The sequence below is a fragment of the Anser anser genome, assembly GCF_964211835.1.
Source record: "Anser anser genome assembly, chromosome: 10".
NCBI classification, from domain to species: domain Eukaryota; kingdom Metazoa; phylum Chordata; class Aves; order Anseriformes; family Anatidae; genus Anser; species Anser anser.
Window position 1 is genome coordinate 12,140,565 of NC_139730.1, and position 20,625 is coordinate 12,161,189.

At 44.7% G+C, this 20,625-nt stretch overlaps 1 protein-coding gene across 1 annotated transcript in view; it reads left to right on the top strand.

The window, feature by feature from the left end:
* Window positions 1–20,625, top strand: part of ARIH1 (ariadne RBR E3 ubiquitin protein ligase 1) — a 55,739-nt gene that overhangs the window by 25,740 nt on the left and 9,374 nt on the right. Inside the window, exons 3-9 of the mRNA XM_083850546.1 lie at window positions 4,123–4,267; window positions 8,880–8,972; window positions 9,345–9,400; window positions 13,063–13,129; window positions 14,164–14,270; window positions 14,994–15,036; window positions 16,330–16,401. Of these exons, the coding sequence (XP_083706672.1) occupies window positions 4,123–4,267; window positions 8,880–8,972; window positions 9,345–9,400; window positions 13,063–13,129; window positions 14,164–14,270; window positions 14,994–15,036; window positions 16,330–16,401 (583 nt within the window). The remainder of the gene's footprint in view (window positions 1–4,122; window positions 4,268–8,879; window positions 8,973–9,344; window positions 9,401–13,062; window positions 13,130–14,163; window positions 14,271–14,993; window positions 15,037–16,329; window positions 16,402–20,625) is intronic.

The following is a 20,625-nucleotide window of genomic DNA, read 5'->3' on the forward strand; positions in this document are numbered from 1 at the left end:
CGGTGTGGGAAGAGTCAGAACCCAGGCTCGGTTACTTGGTAAAGCATCCACAGCCAAGAGAATGAGAAATTAGGGTAGAGGAACACTCTACAGTGACGATATGGTGCAGAACCTGTGCTATCAGTGAGAACAAAATGAATCTTTGGGTTTCCTTTGAGAAATGACTGTTGCCACGTGGCTAAGGTGAAAGAGGAGATTACTGCATCTGCAGTGGAAGCAAAGCCCAGGGCCCTGCAGGTGAGCGGGGAGAGGAGTGGAGGGTGAAGGGGGTGGGATAAACTGGAGCCCCGAAGGAGAGGAGACAGAAGTAAAGGTTTTTTCTCCCAGGTTTCCCAGCAGAGATGATGGCATGTAGCTGTACGATATCAAATGTGGGGTATGCGTTATGGGTACAGGGTTTAGGAGGGTGTGCGTGGAGTCCCTTTGCTCAGAAGGCAGGGGTAGTAGACCAGATGGGACGCGTTAATAAGTCCCTTATCAATTAATTTGGGGATGAATGTTTGTTAAAGTGTTAATGAGTGACTTGGCACAAATCTGTTAGGAGGCATTTGGCTCAGAGGAAGATCCAGACGTCATATGGGGGAAAAACAGACAGCCGGAGCATCCTAGCGATGGAAGTAGTACAAAGTGTCATGATGGGTCTCGTCAGCACAGAGCTGGAAAAGAATCTGGGATTTCAAGTAGGTTGAAATGGAGCTGCTAGCATGAAGGAGCTCTGCAGAAAGGTGGGCGTCACTCAGGAGGCACTAGGTGGACACCTGCAGGAGAAATCCAGGTGAATTTGTATGAGAGCGCAGTGATAACTTGCCAGGACTGCATTTGCTTTGGCCTCCTTGGATTTGAGAAGGATGAATGGAGGTGGAAAGCAGCAGTTGCGTGGGTCTCCTGGGGTGGTTGGGGAAGTGGGGAGGTGTCGTGCAAGGAGCTGAGCTGTGGTGCCAGGAAGGGTGCTGCAGAATCCATCCCCCAGTCCCTCAGAGGAAGAACATAGAAAGGGCAAAGGAGGAACTTTGGGCATGTGGTTTATGCTGATGTTGGAACAAGTGGGGAAAAAAGATGCGGTGGCTGAAATTAGGAGTCATCCCTAACCATGGAAGGGGCTGGAACAGTCTTGTGGATGGGCAGCAAGTGCCTTGACATAAGAAGTGGTGGAGCTGCTGGAGAGACATGGTTGGACTTTGGAGTTCCCATTTCAGTTGTATGTTTCCAGGTATTTGTAGGCATTTCTTAGAGTTCATGTTCCCTTGCAGCAGCATTTTAAGTCCGAGATGCGTATGTGCAAATAGTTGTGGAAATCACTTGCTCAGAGCATCCTGGCACAGCAAAGAAAGTAAATGCATTAAATGCAAACAGCCTGTGGGCCCAGCGTGGAGGAGGAGTACCCAGTGCCCTGTTTACCTCGACATCAGTAAGGTTAATCTCTCATTCCCTCTATGGGGAAAATAGGGAAAGCCTGGGAAGGAGGTGGCCATTGTGAGTTGGGTCCTGCTGGTATTTAGAGGAGATAGGCAACTCCAGGTGAAAAAGCAGCTGCTGGCAACTTTTGTCTGTGTTTGTTGGTGTTGGGCAGTAGATGTGGTGGCTCAGAGTAGCTTTTTCAGAGACCTTATAAGAATGTAGCTAAAAAGATGAAAGTGCTAGAGCGTTCCTGATGTGGTTATGCGCTTAAAAACCAGCTCACTGTTACAAACATCGCTGCTATTTCCATAAGCGTTGAGCTGACCACGAGTGCCGGTCTTGTGGTTGCATTGTAAGATTTGTCTTCAAAACTCTTTTCTTTGCAAACATCCCACCCCGCTGTCCGTCTGCTCGTTTTGGGCAGAGGATGTCCTATGCTGATCACCCTGCAGGTAAAAACAGCTTCGATGATGGAAACTTTTTGTAGGGTTAATAATTATCCATTATAAATATGGTGTATAATGGGACTGCACTGAATTCACTTGCTAAAGTTTTCTAGATAAAAGTAACCCTGAAGGCAAGCAAAATACCTTGGGTAAACCAAATCCCTGAGCTAACGTTGAAGAGCAACAGCAAAGCCCTCGTGCATGCTGCAATTCCAGACTGCGCCAATACAATACGTTCAAAATTCAGCGACTTGAAAATTCAGGTGTAAAGTATGTGAACTGCATCAAGACGCTTATAAAACAGCCGTGAACCATTTTTGCGTGGCACGTTGCCCCGTTGCATTCATGATTTTAAAGCCATTGCAATCAGGTGGTTTGGCAGGAATGCCAAAATACTGTGTTTGTTTGCAATGGGATTGGAATCATAGGATTGGAGTGGCAGTAGCTGAGCATTCACTGATGGGAGACAGGAGACCTTTTCTTAACTCTTCAGAAACAGGTTTTCCCTCTAAGAAAGAATTAACCCTTTAAATCAGATCTTGTTGGTAGATAGAGCTGTACGAGAGCTGCTGCAGATCTGGGACTTTCTGGGAATACTGCAGGATAAGACCCCTCTAGCAAGAGGCCGTTTGGTTAGGTGATGTATGTGTGCCTAGTCACAGATCTTTGAGAGCCACCTGGTAAATTCTCACCCTGGCAGAAAGACTTGGTTGTCTTCTATCTGTTGGTGGACAGCAGACTTTTTTTTTTTTTCCCTGGTCTGTGAGGAGTTTAAAATATGCCTTGTAAAGAACCTTTAACTTCAGTCTTGCCTGTGTGCTTCGCTATAGGGACAGTTGCTGGGACTAAATTTGCTGCTCTTAAATGCGACTGTGCTATGATCAAATGTGTGTTCTCTTGGTTTTTGTTGTTTTTTCCCTTAGGTAGGTGCCACTTTATTTGGATTTAACTTGATGATGGAGGAAGGGAGGGGAACGACTTGTTTACTGACATTGAAAGGGGGATGTTCATGCAGGCAAGGTTAGCTGGTTAATTGTCAGATTTGATTAGTTCTGTGCAGCTGCTGCAGGCTGCAGGAAGGCGTGGTGTGGTGTCTTGGTATCGGGAAGAGGCCGACTTGCCTGCTTGTGGCTCTTTCCAGTCTGGCCCTGCACCAAGGTGAAGAGCTTTCTGTAAGACACTGAACCAAAGCAGTGCTTTTTTTCCTTAAGGGGGGAGTAGGAAATAGCAAGTGGTCTTTCATCTCTCCCCCCCCCCACACACACACCAATTTTATGTCCTCCCTTCCCTGACCTTTGGAACCACTGCAAACCTGGAATTGTATTTTCTTAGGATCTGGTTAAAATATCTCTGAATTGGCTGGAGGCAGCCGATACTTCAGTGGCTAGGGTTTTAGCCTGAAATGGCTAGGGTTTTAGCCCGAGAGGAGGGCCGTGCGTTCTCTTTGCAGGCACGGATGTAGGCAAGCGCTCGGTGTGCAGCTGCAGCCTGCTCTACCTGGAGATGGATGAAGGGCCTGATCTCATAGGTGCCTGCCCAGCAGCCGTTGTTCCCAAACTCTGGAGATGCTTGGAGCATGTGAAATGCACTCCTGCAGTTGCCTTAATTGGACATCAGTGAACATGTGTAAGCGCTCCATCAGCTGAACCAAGCGTCTGATCCTGCTGGTGCGTTCCTTCCTGGAGAGAAGTGCTGAAACCAGAGTCAGGACCTCTCTGAGACACTTCACATAAATGAGCATGCTGAGGAGAACACAAAGCAGAGGAGCTAGGGACCTGTTAATTCTTGCGTGATGACCGATTGCTGTTTTCTGCCGCCTCCTTAATGATTTTGCGATTAGAATGTTAGCAAGAAATGGAAGGTTGGAGCTGAAAAGAGGACTGAACCTGAGAAACCTGTGCTTTAGGAAGGTGCCCTGATGCCTGGACTGTGAAGTCAGATGTTCTTGTGCCAGCTGTCTGTCTTGGAGCTTTAATGCAAAGCAATCTCTTTGAGAATTATGAATTACTTGAGGAGTTGAAGGTACCTGAATTTTCAGGAATATGCAATTCAAGCCCAAACCTCTGACGTTCTGGATTTGTCTAATAGACACCTCTGTGGCCAGGGAAGTGTTGTGATGTCGGTGAAGAGCTTGTTAAAAGAAGTTGATATGTGTGGTGGTTTTTTTTTTTTTTGAAGCATTAAAACCAACCTTGTACATTTAACTGCTAAATGGAAATTGAAAAGTGGCTTAAAGGGAAGGGAGTTACATTTTCATTTTCTTCTGTGTGTCATGCAGGTACTTCGATGGCAACTTGGAGAAGCTCTTTGCAGAGTGTCACGTAATTAATCCCAGTAAAAAGTCTCGAACGCGCCAGATGAACACAAGGTCATCAGCCCAGGATATGCCTTGTCAGATCTGCTATCTGAACTACCCAAACTCGGTGAGTACGTGGCATCCAAAGCAGTTTCTGATGGGTAACTCCCCCAGTTTTGCTGTCTGAAACTCAACATTTTGAGCACTTCTGTAAGGACTTCTCCAACAGCACTTTAGAAAAGCGTTTGAAAAGGAACTGAGGTTTCATTTTTTGATGGAATCTTCTTATCTGTAGTATAAGACATAGAAAACTGTTCAAGATGGTTTCTTAATACAATAAAGTGTCTTGTGTGCTGCAGTTGATCTGAGTAATACAGCAGGGACCAAAGAACTCAGTAATGCTTTTTGTATTCTCTTTAATTTTTACTCTGTGGTTTGACAAACTTTTTTTTAAGCAAACCTCAAACAGTATTAGTTTTCCTGAAGTGGCATTGTATTTCAAGCAGAAGGACTATCCTTTCTGCAAAAACCTTTGAGGATGCTGGGTTCTGCGCAGTGGTGTAGTAAAGTTACTCAGAAAAAAGCAAGCGGTGGATTCAAAGGTCAGATACCAATTGAGACGTGCAAATAAATGGCAGGCGAAAAAAAAGTAGAAAGCATGACAGGCAGAGCGATTTACTTAAATAGAATGGCAGGGCAGGAAACAGCTTATAATAGTAAATCATGATGCAATACAGTCAAGCTAGAAAGTTCAGAATAAAACTAGGTGGGACTAGGAATAAAAGTTGTGCTCTTCAGAGGAAATAATGGGTATTATTTATTGTGCTCCCACGATACCTAGTTACTGGAAGAAGATTAGGGTAGAAGGGCTTGTTGGGGCTCTCATTCAGACTTCTGGTTTGTGTTAAGATCGGTGATAGTGCTGCTTTTGGGTAGCTATTCACAAACACTAAGTTTGGCGTAAGTGCTGATGAGAGGTCCAGGCTTTTACCTTGTTTTGCTCAGGCAAGCAGCTTGCTGTTGACCTTCCTGGGGCAGAACACAGTGATGGGCGATCCGGGAAGAAAAGGAGATTAGTGGAAAAGCTCAGTCATGGGAGTCCAACAGTGGCTTTGCCAAAAGGCAGGGTGCTGACATAGGTGAGGAATTCTTTTATTGGAACTTACTGTTCCTGGTGGAGCTGTTCTGATCCTCCAAAACACCGTGACATCTGCCTGACCTTTAAGAGAAAAGCAGCCCATACATAAGACTTCCACTCTTGCTCTGGGTGTGTTTATGAGCTTGCTTTTCAGCAATAATGGAAACCATTATGAGCTTTGGGTTTTATGAGTAGCCATGAATGAAGGGCTCTTGCTTCCATGACCTCGCTTGCCAGCCTTTTCCTTGCTCTGGAGCAGGCAGAGCGAAGCAAAGCCCAGTTTGAGGCAGCTGAGATGCTCAGTGTTAAGATCGCTGTTGCTCTTGGGCCAGTAACCACAAGCCTTTATGCATCTCCTTTTAAGCTTTGTACATGCTTACAACTTCCTTTTTAGAGAGTATCTGCAAAGCAGAATCGTTGCTTGCTTTGTATAAAGAAGTGCTTTTAAAAAGCAAGACATGTTTGAGAAATCTGTCTATCCCTCTACCTTATGCTGCAACCCTGCTGTGTAATCACTACAGGCTTCTCCATGTTAGACGGTGAGGAAATGACTTAGGATCTGCAGCATTTTTGATGAAAACAGGAGAAGGACTGAGGGGCAAAACAGGGGGAGACCTCCTCAGTTGTCTTAACGTCCAACTCCAGAAAAGGTCCTTTTGGAGATTTCAAGCACAGGTTTTATGACATTTAATACGTATTATTTACCTTCTTTTCAGTGTAATTGCTGTGCTGGACGGGAGCAGTGTGCCCAGCACTCACACCTGACACACTTACGCTGCCTGGGAAGCGTCTTTCTTGCTGCTGGAAAGAACTGCACAAAGCACACTGATTCTTGCTTTTGTAGTTCGAGTAGATCATAAAAATAGCAGTGGCCCAGTTATTAGAAGAGCCCTTCCCTAACTGGAGCAGTGAGGTGTTACAAGGGAGCAGGGGTTTCTCTGAATTGTTAGTGTTGATTAACGAGAGACAACTGAGGGGAACCTCTCTGTCTCTTTGCTGTATCCAGGAGGTGGAAGCACAGGGAAATTGATGCTCACGGCTGCTTCTGTAAGGGGCTGTGATGTCTCTGTGTCTAAGGTGACCGTAAGCCATCTGCTTTGAAGTCTGTTTGGAAGTGGTTTTAGTCAATGTCAATTATAAATTCTAGGATAAGTTATATTCAATACCTGAGTCTCCGTGAGCCGATGTCAAGTCCCAGTAGTTAGTGCAGACAAAATCCTTTTTGGTGAAGCTGGGAATTGAGAGGGTGGTGGCTTTGGCCACCTCCTCTCTTGCATCTCATCCTTCAGATCCCATTTGAGTGGAAAGCTGCCAGGCTGGGGGTGTTTGGGAGACATCACGCTGTTGTGAAACCGTTCTGAGCACACACAGCTAACGTAAGGCTGTGCTGCCATCCTTACGGACCTAAAGAAAGCCCGAGCGAAGCTGTCACGGTAAGCGCATCCTGCAGCAGCTGGTCCCTCCTTTGGTGGGCTTGGTGCTGCTAGGACAGCGTGCTCGTGCCTGGCATCCCAAGAAATGTAGATGATGAGTATAGGTGGGGTGACAGCAGAGCTGTTCCCTGAGATAATGTGCTGTGCAGAACGCGCTGTTACCCCTTTCACTCCTTTGCTGTTGGTCTTTTTTGCTTGCTCCTTTGACATCTGCTGTCAGCTTGGCCAAAAATAATTGGGAACTCCCTCAAAGTAAAGAAATGAGTTAAAAGGTGCTCTGAGTTCTTTGCAGCTTGGGAGGAGGTGTGGTGGCCCGCCTTTTATGCGGGCACGTAGCACATGTTTTCACTGCCTGTGTTTTTGCCACACTCCCCTTGTGTGCTTGCTGCAGGAGCATTTAGGTTTGTTAAGGGGTGATCCCCTTGTCCCTGCTTTCTGTCCATGTGGAGAAGCCTTAATTTGAGGCAAAACTGATGACTTTAGGCTGATTATGTGCTGTTAATAGCTCAAAAAGTCGCACAAACCATGAGACTTTTCAGCTGTAACCCTGCACCTCCAGGGGACGTCATTTGGTCACTGCAGCATCTGTGGAGAGCATCAGATGCCTTGTTAGCCCATTCAAAAACTGGCAGCAAATTTCTTTTCCAGCCTTGAGGCGTTAGTTACCTTGGCCACGTAGGTACCTGTGGCCAGTCTCCCTGACACAACACACAACTCCGATTTGCAGAGGGGCCGGGTGCCTGTCTCCATTTCCACCCAAAACACAGCCAGATGCTCTCAGCTCCTTGCTGACCGCTCAGGCCAGCTGTCACCATCCTCCTGCCGCCGGTATGTGCTCTCTGGCAGGGCCGTGGGGCTGGCACGCAGAGTCCTGCAGCCCATTTCCAAGCCTCAGGTCCAAACCTGTGCCGCTGCTGATGGTAGGGGCGCCAGCCAAGCGTGAATCAGAGAAAAGCAAGGCCGTGGGAAGAAGGTGCTGAGGAGTGCTGTGCAGTCCCAGCGTGGTAGCAGTGGAAGACGAGTGTAAGCTGGTGTTGGATGGGCAAAATGGGCAATGTGAGTGATGACTGTCATCTTGAGTTTTGCATGGACAAGGAAGCTGTTTAGGGAGAATGCTTTTTCAAAATGGACTTCTCCTTTTTGTGATGAACAGCATCCTGCTGCTGGTTTGGGCTGTTCTGCAGACAGCTTTCCTTCGTTTACGGAGGTGCATCCAAGATGATGACATCTTGTGGTGGAGCTCTTGTTTTATCTGCAAGTGAGTTTGAAAAGCTCGGCCGTCACCTGCATAGCACTACGAGGGCACAGTTTCAAATACAGCTTGTCCCTGCCCCTGGCTCTCAGTGTAAAGTAACTTTTAAGATGACCTTAGAAAAGTGACTTAGTTTCAGTCCTTGCTGAGCACCGTGTGCTCCTCCACCCCTTGTGTAACCGCTCAGTCCCAGATGGTATCTTGACACACTCCGTGTAGATGATGCATTCACAGGTGAAGCTGTCCTTGTTTCTGTCTGCAGCTGCTTATCAGAGAATTTTATTTAGTAATTTACACCTGCCAATTAGGATCTGTAGTGTCCTCATCAGATGAGCATCTGGGTTTCAGAGGGAAGCTTACCAAGCAAGTTGGCAAACTTTGTGTGCGCATTAAAACCATAAGTGGGCGCGTTTTTATTTCTGTTGTTCAATGCTTGCTGATCACTTCTTGTTTCCTGTACAGGAGGGAGGTAAATTAGTGCCTGCGCATAGCAGGTAGGCTTGTTCTGGGAATTAGGGGCAGCACCCATGTGCTGCAGCAAGCCAAGCGGACAAACAGGAGGCACGACTCATCATATAACTGACCTGTTTGGTGGTGCTACGTTTATTTTATTGAATTCCCAGAGTAAAACAAGGGGAGAGCCGTTTCATGCTCCTAAGATGAGGATCAGTGTGAATGGGCAGGCAGGATAGAAACATCAGCCACACCTTTCCTTGCTGCTAGGGCTGGGGATTGAAGTCTGGCTTCGAAAGTGTGTCTAGAGCTGTGTTAGCGATGCTCCGTGGTGGTGGTAGAAAATAAATACTAGAGGCTCAGGTTTGGTACAGGGGATGAGGGATGCAGTAATCTGCACAGCATCGAGAAGGCTGGAATACATGATAAAATGCCCCAATGTCTGTGTTCTTTGTCATTGCAGTACTTTACTGGCCTAGAGTGTGGACACAAGTTCTGTATGCAGTGCTGGAGTGAATATTTAACTACCAAAATAATGGAGGAAGGCATGGGACAGGTAATACGTCAACTCGTACACCTCATGACTTCTCAACATTCTGTGTACTGGAGAGGAGGGGGAAGGAAGAATCCTTCACTAAAGTTTGAAAAAAAAAAAACAAAAGAGCAACAGTTAAAACTACAAACCTGTAAAAACTTTGGGGGCTGTAGTCTTTGCCATGAGTGAAGCTGAAGGGAAGCTTAGTTTGTAAATCTTTGCTCTGGATGGGAGAAATCGTGCTGTGCAGGGTGGCACATTGGGATGTGATGATAAAGTCCATCTACTATTTTTGCTGTGGGTTGGAGTGAAGTCTGTTGCCTTGGAATTCTTTGTGATGCAAAAAAAAATAAGATAAACACTGTTCTTTTTATGACCTTTCTGTTTTTTCAGACCATTTCATGCCCTGCTCATGGCTGTGATATCTTAGTTGATGACAATACAGTTATGTAAGTATGATGAGTTGCTACCTCTTGGCTTTCTTTTCTTTTTTCCATTTTGTTATTCATGTGCTATTCAAATATGTACTGGCTTATAAAAAGCTGGGTAGAAGCTTAAGGCACTAGGGAGGTTGGCGCTGAAGTGTCTATTTTGATTCTGGTATGTTTCTTAACTTCCCGTTTAGGTCTGAAAAACCCGTGCCCCAGTACTTGGAGGAAAGACTCCTTGACCAGTTGGGTCATCGAGACAGCATAATAAACATCAGGCAGTCTTTCTAAACCCTGTTTAACAGCTTTGTGCATTTTGTTTCCTTTGATTTATGTAGGAATTTGACTTCCTACCTAGGTCAACCCACTGGTTCACCAGGTCCTATAGCTGTAGTTACTCTGTGAGTCAGAGGAAGTCAGTCCTGTGTACAGTCTGAGGTAGGGGATGTTTTATGCCCTCTGATAGAGAGCAGTTGACCCTCAAACATAAGATCTGATTAAACTGGTATGTCAACCTGTGTCACTTAGCTTATTAAGTTGTCTTGCTGAAGGATGGCTGCTTGCACAAGGCGAAGCAGTGAATTCCACAAGCTTCCTCCCCTTTTATGCTGTGTGATGTTACTGCGTGAGTAATATCCTTCATAATGCTGAACCTTGATTAAGTTCATTTTGATTCTTCATGCTAAAAAGCATCTAAATAGAAGCTCGTTCTCTTACCTTATTCCTTCCTTCCTGAAGTCTGACTCACTCATTGATATTAATTTGCTGTTTTTTCTATCAGTTGCTTTCAGACGAGTGATTTCCCATATCCCTCTGCACCAGTGGCTCTGTTAGTCATAAAGTGTAGGCTGAAGAGAAGTGGAAGTAGCTGAAATATCCTCGTGCCCCGTTGAGGGGTGGTTTGTGGAGTTCAGTGGGTGGAAACCGAGCCGAAGTTGGCATCTCTTGAGTGACTTGATGGAGATTTTTGTTTACTGGAGTCTGAGCTCGACTTGTGGTGTCACACGCTCTCAGCAGGAAATCGCTCGAGGGCGTTCCCGATTGCAGCTCTCAGTGAATGAGATGTGCTTGGGGGTCCCTTCACATAGTCTAGCTGGGGGTCTTCAGGTCAGTGGAGGCTGTGGTGGCAGCATTAGAAGGGGGAGGAAGAGGAAGATGGAAGCATGTGCTGTGCCCCACCTAGAACCGATAAGGATAGCTGGGACTTTAGGCAGTAAAACAAGCAAGTTCTCCTTGTTTAAGTGAAATGTTAAATGCAGAGGTGAAAACCCTCCTTTCCCTCCTCTTATGGGGGACACCTGCAATTTCTGGGGGGAGGGAAGGTGCATTTTCTGTGAATGCTAGTGCTTTGCCTGAAAAGCAACAATGGTGATCTGCAGCTATTTTACAAAATGGCAGGAACAAAGATGTAAGTAATACCATCTGGAATCTGCACCCCCTCCCATGTGCTTAGTTTTTCTCTTTTTAAGTCTTGTTCTTTTTACGAAGTCTCCAGCTCTAGAATTCCAAGCTATAGAAGCCTAAGAGTAATGTGCAGTGTGGAGAGACATTAAAGTTTCCTTATCCATCAAATCAGAGTAGATAGGCCAAGCTATTCACTTACTCCCTTCTTGGTACTTTCCCTCAACAAGGCAGTACATCTCCAAGTTGTATTCTCTCCGTACAAGTCCAAATTGAGCAATTCAGATGAATTTCCTTGATTTGTGAGTCTTCATCTTCAGCTAGCAGATTGCTAGCTCTCCTGCTCCTGCTCTTCCTGCTGACCTTAAGCAGGAAGGCTGCAAAGACCCTTGGGCTCTTTTGAGACCTTCAGATTGGCTGAAGGTAGTCTGTTCCCATCCCTTGTTCACTCTCGCTAATGCTGCTGGTAATTGCTTTATCCTACATGCAAAGTTCTTGATTTCATTAAGAAGCGAGGCAGGCTTACCTGGTGGCGGCTGCTGGTGGATGGCAGCAGGCCAGTACTAACCTTTAAGAATCAACCCACTCGGGGGAAATGGGTCAATTTTGGGTTTTCTTCTGGGAAGTCATATGGAGCACCTCCTCGATTTTAATCTTCCTTTGCATAATCGCAAAAAACATTGCTGCTGTGTCACTTCAGAATGCAGTAGGGTCTTGGAGTAATTCCTGTGGGAAGGTGTTTGAATTCTCACCTGATGCAGGGCTTGCAAATTCACTGATTTTGCCTCTGAGGAGTTTGCACTGTGAAAATGGAACAAAAGTGTCAAACTGATGGCCTTATAGAGGGTAGCTGCCATCTTCAGATGGATCTGAAATTGTTCTGAAGACATGCCAGTGTGTAGTACTCTTTCCTGAACCTTGTTGCCGGAAGAGATCAAGGGATAACTTTTTTGTTTGCAGGCAGTTTGCTTTTTCAGCCTGGCAGCTTCAGTGAGGCCATTTCTTCCATAGCTTGGCTCATGGAAGAGTGAGCCCCAAAGGCTGGGCACCGGGATGGGTTTCATCTCGTATATGCATTAAATGCCACTTAACGAATTTACTCTACTTCTGTGTATCTAGAAGGTTAGGTATAGAGTAAAGTGAGATTTATAATTCATTTTACAAATTTATTTTTATTTTCCTTTTTTGGTTAGTTTCACTCTGAAATTGCAGGCTCGTCACGGACAAGGGCCTGATGAGCTGCTTTGTCAGTCGATTTGTTTTATTTTAGCACTGGGAATTTGGCTGTCACGTGCTGTGTTTATGTAATAACCAGCATGTCATTTGGTGAGGAGCTCCCCAGACTGCTAAGGGCTAGGATTTATGCAACATCGCATAGTCACGTGCACTGCGTGATAACATGCAGGAGCATGCTTGATTCTGGCTGCACCCTGAAATGGGTAGTGTGTTAATTAGAATATTTATATGTGGTATGGCTGTATCAGGCTGTACTACAGTTTGATTTAAAACAGAAATACCACAACGTGCGTACTAGTCCAGCTTTATGTTGTGAAGCTTTATAAATGCAGAAGATGTTTCTTTAATAACCAAAAGACGTATATGACAGTCTTCAGCAGTACATAATTAAATTATTTATAACGCATCTAGTGTGGACAGTCTGCAAATGCCAGCTGGATCGTTGTGTCAAGGAGAAAAGCGGTCACCATGCTTTTAAAGGATTCCTGTCTGGTTGTCTTCTTCTCTGAGCTGACTTAATTCAGAAGTGAAGTCGATGCTGTGGACACTATCACTCTGTGCTGTCGGATTTAAATCAGCTTTGCCTTTTTTGTGATGAATATAATAGATTAAAATCACATTGACTTTCAAACTGAAATTGTTGCATTCTGTTGACATCCAGCTAACATAAGGTCTACCAAAGTTAACACAGCTGTTCTGAAGCTTTTTAAAGGAGTTTGACACAAAATGCACATTTAATGTGAACGAGTTAATGAAACTTGTCTGGTTATTGGGCTCTCTAAGAAAGTGACTTTTTTAAAGCAAACATCCTCACACTGAGAGGTTAGTTCCCTTAAACTTCATGAGCTTTGTCTGATTCTGAAATTAGTATTATAAGTTGAATACAGTATCTGTAGATTTCATAATATAATAGAGAAAAGGTAAGTGCAAAAAAAGTGCTTGCAAGCATAGAAGGAAGAATCAAAATCATTTGTGTCTGTGTGTACTGGCTATGTGTGTGGGGGAAAAAGTTGAATTTACTACAATTTTTTTTTCCATTTCCACAGGCGTCTGATCACAGATTCCAAGGTTAAATTAAAGTACCAGCATTTAATAACCAATAGTTTTGTAGAGGTGAGTTTTCCTTTGAAATTTGTAATGGCTTCCAGGGTGTCTTTTGTCTTGCATGTGTACTAAACCAGAGAAGTGAGGCTAGTTTGTAGCTGTAGAATAGGATTTCTTTTGCATAGTCTCTAATCAAAGGTAACTACAAATTACAGGCTTTGTGGGGGCTGTTTTTTAGCCCAGTTAGCTACAGATACAGTTGTAGGAAAAGAGTAAAGATCTATAGGACAAAAGCCATGGTGAGGTTACCTAGAGGTATAGCCAGCTGTTGGAAACTGCAATTGCAACAGTTGTTCAATGTATAAGTTCTGAGGAGCGCTTCATGTTTATGGTTCTTGAATGTTATCTGAGATGCTTCAGACTGAAAACCAGGAAACAGCATTATAAACAAGAAAGTGCCTTTAATGTTTGCCATTTGAAGTCAAGCTGTAAAATTGCTTTTAGCAAAATTCCAATAGTTTTACACCCCCAAAATCAGAATTATCTTAGAGAAGGGTGTTTTGGAAGACATTCCTCTGTCCCCATTTCCTACTTGCATGCGTTCACATTTGTTGCAGAGCCTGGTATGCAAGTTGTTACTGCGATTAAGCTTCCACTCCTTGTTTGAAGTGATGCAGTGGTAGTAAGAGCTAGGTACTGTGCATAGTTGTGAGCTTTTTAACTTTCAAAAAGGCTGTGGGAGCAGTGGAACAGAAGTGAGTAGTTGCAGACAAGTTTAAATACGCTATGTTGGTGGAAAGCTCCATAACTTCAAATTACTCAAACGTGTTCTCTGAGTGAACTCTGAGGTCAGCAGGAGAGGTGGTGCTCCTCCTCCTCTTTCATAAAGGACTCCATTTGGCAGTGAAATGTTGATGGTTGTATTCCTGCTTTCTTTTGCTAGTAAGAGAGCAAATGCCTTGGCTGAGGAGACTTATGGTAAGGCAGGAGGAAGTGCGATTGAAGCTCAGAGTTGAAAGGATGAAAAAGGGCTGAAGGGCAAATGGGTAAGTTTCTTGTGCAGCATCCTTTTTCTATCACGTTTTTTTGGCTTTGTTTTGTAGTGTAATCGACTGTTAAAATGGTGTCCTGCCCCAGACTGCCACCACGTTGTTAAAGTCCAATATCCTGATGCTAAACCTGTTCGCTGCAAATGTGGACGTCAGTTTTGGTAAGAACAAACAAGTAAAAGAAGTTAATGTTGCTTTTTGTGTTCAAAGTGTTTTAGTATGTAATCCAGAAGTCTTCGTATTGAGATGGGTTTAAATGTGGTGAGAAAAGCACGGGGAGGAGGTGGGCATGGGGTGGGCTTCAAATGGCAAGCCAGGATTAGGCCCAGCTGGTGTGTAGTTGTTGCAGCTGGTGTCTCAAGGCTCTTTTCACCAGGCTCCACATCTGGCTTTCACTGAGAGATGGCCTTCAGCTGAGTGATTTTGAGTTAGGTGAGGTTCTTGGTTGCAAACAGAGAATCCCAGTGATTTTTAGGTTTATACTGTCCTAAAATTGCATTTGTCCATTAACTTTCAATAGCAAGTTTGCCTGCAGCATATATTTTTATAATAATTAGTTAAGTCAAGTATCTTGTCCGGGTGAGGTCTTCTTGTTAGCTTTTTTTAAGATATCTGATTTATTTTGCAAAGCTGCCCGAGGTGCTTGATGGAAAATAAATCCCTGTTGCGTCTAAGCATCTAACATTAGCACCGAGATTCATGAATGTGGTATATATTCCAGTGAGGCTGTGGGATTTGAGGTGTTTGACATGTGTAATTTTTCCTTGAGATTGTCCATGGTCTTTGAACAGAACGACCCAGAAGATACCCATGGTGTTAACCAAGTTAAATAAAAGTATAGCTGGCTACCTAATTTGCTTATTTTTCCTTTCTTTCCCTTTCAGCTTTAACTGTGGTGAAAACTGGCATGATCCTGTTAAATGCAAGGTGAGCGTCTCAGAGCAGTTTTCCAAATGCGTGACTTTGAAACAATTAAAGTCAAGTTATGTGTAAGACACGCAGAAATGAAGCACAAGCTCTGCAGCTGTTCACATCAAGAAGCATATTAGTTCACCTGCTTAGATCACTTCATGAGAAGAATTAGAGAAGTCCTCCTGGATTTCTTTAGGATGCCTGAAAGTTTGTTTTTGATAGAACAATTCCTCAGCCACGTGGGGGAACACCCAGAGGAGGAGGCTGTACAACAGAGACCCTGGAGGAGAAGTGGGTGGCTTCAGAAGTGAATGCCTCACTTTACAAAGAGCATTCCTACGCTCAGCGTTTCTGTTGGTGCTTCTGCAGGGTTGCGGTTTGTAGTAATGAAGGAATTTGGTCCTGGTTCATGGACCTGCTGCCATGCAGTGAACTCTGGAACTGGGCTGTTACTTTTCGCGGGGCTGCCAGAAGCTGCAGTTAAACCTAGGATTCCTGTGGCCCTGTGCAGAGCTCACACAGATGTTTCATGCCTCGAGGACAGGGTGGTCTCTGTTCTTAGTGACAAATGCATAAAAACTTCACTGGGGAGGGGAAAGGGAAGCCTCACCAGAGGTGTAGCATGGTTTGGCTGGTCTTTCTGGAACAGTAGTGGTCAGTTTGCTTATCTAGCAGGTGTAAGCAGTCCTTTGTTTTTGTAACTTGCATTCACTTGGTAAAGCCACGTTCCCTCCAAGGTTAAGAAGGGAAAAAAAAGATTGAGGTGGATGGCAAGGGAAAAATATGACATGGCTTGGTGTAAAGATAGCCAGCGCAGAGGGTCCGACTGTGGTTTTGGCAGATCATTTTTAAAATATCTATAATATCGAGTCCCACTTGAAGTTTTAGCTGGTTGAACTTTAGGAACTGTAAACTCGTTGCTGAAGTGTTAGTGCAGTGGTCCTGCTCACTGCATTAGGTTGGTGCTGCAGGAAGTGTCTGCAACTAAATTAGTTGCTGTCTGCACTGCTTTCTAGCATCACCTGTGCTGTTTCCCCATCCCAATTTACTAGAAGATAATTTCCAAAAGGTAGGATTTTGGAATAGTAATAATTGCTTAGACTTCTGATTCTATCTTCTTCTCTTCTGGTACATATCTAGTAAGCAAGTCAAAGGATTTGTATCCGCTCTAGGAAGCTTTGTGAAGTTGTACTTCAGTGTGGTAGCATTGAGCTCTGTGTTCTTTGCTATCACCTTAATGTAAGCAGCTGTCTTGGGACCCTTTACAGTTCCTCTGTTTTAATGTAACTTTCTGCATTTTTCTAACAGTGGTTAAAGAAGTGGATTAAGAAGTGTGATGATGACAGTGAAACTTCTAATTGGATTGCAGCAAACACAAAGGTGAGGGTGTTTTCCTTGTGCTTTATGTACGCTATCAGATGAAAAGAAGAATAGCAACCTAATTTGTCAGTACTAGGACTCTTTTTTTCTGCTGTTGTCATTAAATCAGGCATTAAAATCCTCAGCTCACTGAAATACACTTGTTTGAAGTGCAAATAGGTGTTACTGCCTTGAATCAGGGGACATTCTTCAGGTTAGGTAGAGTTTGTTCATGTAACAAAGTTGACTGGAGACCCAAAGGAAGCTCAAGTTTTAAGTCTTTGGGCTCCTGTCTGGCACTGATGGCTTCCCTGAGCAAGTCAGTGCCTCGCTCCAAGTGTGTGAAACATGTTAACACCACCCGTGGCTTGATATGGCTGTGATAATTTACATCTGCCTTTAAATCCCCTGGGCTGGTCTCTTGAAGAGTTGTTCATTTCCGCTGGGCAGCATTCCAGATAGAGACTGGCAGAACAGCTGTTAAGATTTTATTATGTAAATGTCTTCGTTCCAGCGAGCCCAACTTTGTGTGAAACTTCAGCAGGTCTGCGTTTGTTGGGAATAAAAACAGCGGTGGGGTGGTGGCGAGGAAACAAGAGAAGCAGATGTCATCGGGAGGCTGGGGCTAGGAGCAGACCCAGGTCTCACTTCTGCCGGCAGGGTGGAAGAAGGTGGGGAGGGTGTGAGGAAACAGCCGCTTTGTTTTCTTAGCCCCGTTGTGTAACTGGTTAATGGCATTGTTTGCGGCAGCGCTGCTGCTTTCTGGGGCTGGCTGCGTGTTTTTCATTGAACTGGAATGTCGCATTATGGTGAGAGCAGAAACACCCATCGCTGAAACGCACGGTTAAAGTCGTGCTGGAATTGTGCAGTCTCGGTGCTTTTTTGTTTCACGGGCTGAGGCTTCTGTGGTCCCTGCTTGGGGGCTGAGCACTGCTCAGGAAAGTGAACTTGGCGGTTTTTGGGGTGAACATGTTCAGAGATGGATCGTGGGTCGAGAACCGAACCAAGTTTATTCAGTTTGCTTGCTCTTCAGATATTGCCTAAATTAAACCTGAGGAAGAAGAACCAAATAACTTGGAAAGGGTTGAGTGCAAGCACATGTAAAGCAGCTATTTTAGCCTTGGGAACCAAATACTTGGAATATCACAATGGCACAGCCCCGTTTTCCTGTTTGACAGCCCTATCTTGCTTGTGATGGAGCCCTCGGGAGCCAGAGGAGGAGCTGCTGCTGCCCCTCGGGGGTGACACTGTCCCTGGCCTTAGGGCTCTCCGTCTCCTACCTTGTCCCTAGGTGTCCCTACCTGGGCATGTGCTGCAAAAGGCCGAGGTCTGAGCTCTCCTGCTTTGGGTGCAAAACAGTTTTGCCTGCCTTCCTGGAGAGCCTCGTGCTTGTGGGGTGTTGTCACAATCTCAAGTTAAGCTTTCCCTTACTGGGTTCTGTGCTCATCTTAAAAAAAAAAAAAAAAAAAGGCTAAAATATACTTGTGTGTGTTCTGTAAATGAAACATGAGTGATGTGCCACTAAGCCTGGCTGCTGGAAATAGGAAGCTGCTTGTCTTCTTTTATTTTTTGGACAGGTATCTGCAGCTTGCTTGCCCAAAGAGTATTGTAAAGATGGTCATCCTTTTTTTAACTGGGATCTAGACTGTGTCAGCAAGGAGCCATGCTAGGGGTATTTAAAGCATATCTCAGACTATCAGAATTAAGTTTAAATGGCAGGAGCAAGAAGTTCTTTTTTTTTTCCTGGGAAACACCCATCCAGAGGAGGGTGAGGAGGGGAAACAAGTGTGGCCAAGCCATGCTGGCATCAGCCCAGCTTATCTGTTAGTGCCTGGTGTCAGCAGCAGAAGGGCTGTTGTCCTTGCACATCCCTGTCTAAGCTACTTCCTCTAAAATCGTAAGAGATGCTCCTGCAGCAAGAAAATACGTTGGAGCCCAGACTGTGCAGTAGCACCAGGAGAGAGGGGAAAAAAAAGGCAGGGTAATTACACCAGACATCTGAGCAAGCCAACTGTCATGGGGCCCTGTGGTGTCCATATCGATTGAAATAACTAAAAGACAATATCACAATTCTCTCTCCGAACTGATGCTAGATTGAATTCGGGGGAAAGCTGGCAGGAAACGTAACCCTCCCCCTTCATAATGATCTCTGCCTTCTCGGGGGCAGCGAAGATGGGAGTTGTGTGCTGCTGCGATGAAGTGTGAGCGGGGCTGGCTGTTGGAAGATGCATGGTTGGAGCTTTACAGCCTGCGGTCACAGAGGAGCCAAGTATTTGTACAGCTTGGGAAAAATCCCTTCCTGCCGTAGCAAGACATTGGGGCAAGAGTTGCACAGTCTGGGTGCATGTATGTCTGCCCTTGCTGTCTGTCTCCTTACTATTTCTACAACGAAAGCAGGGCAGTTGTGTTTGGGGAGGGATGTCTTGAACCTTCTTCACAGCTGCTCACTTCAGTGAGCATGAGTCAGAGACCAAATTCTGCATCAAATTTATTCATTTTGAAGAACCAAGAAGGGAATCGGATCAGATCCCATCAGATGCAAAACCCCATTTTAAGGTGGGGAAGAAAACTCAAGTCATTTAATTGCTGCTGTGTTCCTGTTGCTCCTGCTGTCTCCATTGCCATTTCTAGCTTTTGAAAAGTGTTTTCTCAAGTCCTCCGAGCGTGACGCTGAGCTGCAGTCCTGTCCCATGTGGTCTCAGTTCAGGGAAGAACACTTCCCATCTCACCGCGATGGAGGCGTAACAGAAAAATACCAGTCTTCCTGGAACGTGTGCGCTTCAAGTCTGGGTAATCCTTTGCAACAGGAGAATGTGAGATACGTTTGTTCCAGCTTGCCCTCGGAGACAGGATAGGAAAGGAAAATGAGGCAATTGTTATATGAGAGAGCAGAAAAGTGAAACCTAGCTGAATTGGAATTTGTTTCTGTTCAAAAACCAGAGTGGTGTGATGCATTTTTTTGACAAATTTGGAGTGGTCTGAATGAAAAATGAGGAGATTTGAGGAGTGAGTTTTGTGGCTGCCTCTATAATTTTTTTTATGTGTACTTAGGAGACCTATACACTAAATTCTTTCTGCTTATTCAAAAGATAGAGCTCTTGCAGCATGGTGTGCTGAAGTAGATGGCTTTTAGTTTAAGTAAATGTAAATTCAAAATAAGCCTAAGCAAGTTCTTTACCAAGGCTTTAGTTCTCAGTATTCTTGCAGACAAAGGGTTGAATAGTTGAAGGTTTTGTGTGTTTCTTTTCCTCAGTTTGTTGTATAAACTTGGTTCTTAAACAGTTCCTTTCTTGAATAAACTAGGCAGCTTTCTGGTGGTGTTTGGTTCGCGTGGCTTTGGCAATAAAGAAACCACATAAATCAGTTACTTCTATTAAGTGGACCTTCAAAGGATGAAGAAACAAAAACAGAAAACTTGGATTTGTGTGCTTTTTTGGGACTCCTGAGGTGTTTCAAGACTGCCTGAAAGGATCTTAGAAGGGTTGGAGGGGGAACAAAACCTTTTTAAACCTGAGTTTCAGTGATGTTGGTTTTGCGGTATCTTTGAGCACTAAGGGGAGAACAAAGTTGTTAACGGTCTGGTCTTCACCCAAGGCATTGTTTTTTGTTGAAGTTAAATTGGAGTTAATGAAAGTTGTTCATCTGATACTAAAAATGCCCCTGCCTTACCACTTCTGGCTCCTGTCATGTCACCATCTCATTATCTTCTGGGCTAGACAGGACTTGAACGGCTGATGTATAAAAGAGGCAGATTTTTTTTCTTCCACAAAAGCTATTGGGCATTTTTCTCCTCCAAGCGAGATAAAATGGCAAAAACCCAGTTCTCTTCCTTTTCAGGTTGCTTTTAATGCCTGAACATGTACTCCATCTGTACTTTCTGGAAGTCCTACATTTGTTCTAATGCATGGAAATTCTGGCAGCCGCCTGGATCCTCCCTGGGCACCAGCAGTGAACTTTGCTCTTTCATTTCTCACCAGCGCGGTTTCGTGCCAGAACTGTGAACAGCCTTCCCTGAGATGTCAAAATGCCATCCTTCCTCTCAGACAAGCAAGCGTTTAAAATATCCTCCTTTGCTCGGCGATTCTAGGTGGTGTCACAGTGTGCTACTTTGCACCAAGTGTAATTAAGTTCAGCTGTGGATTTTGTTGAAGTGCTCACCCTGGTGTTGAAGGATTCATCTTTTAGGGCTGGTTATAGGTGAAGGCATTGTGGTGAATACGTCAGGGAGGCTAATGTGTGTCCCTT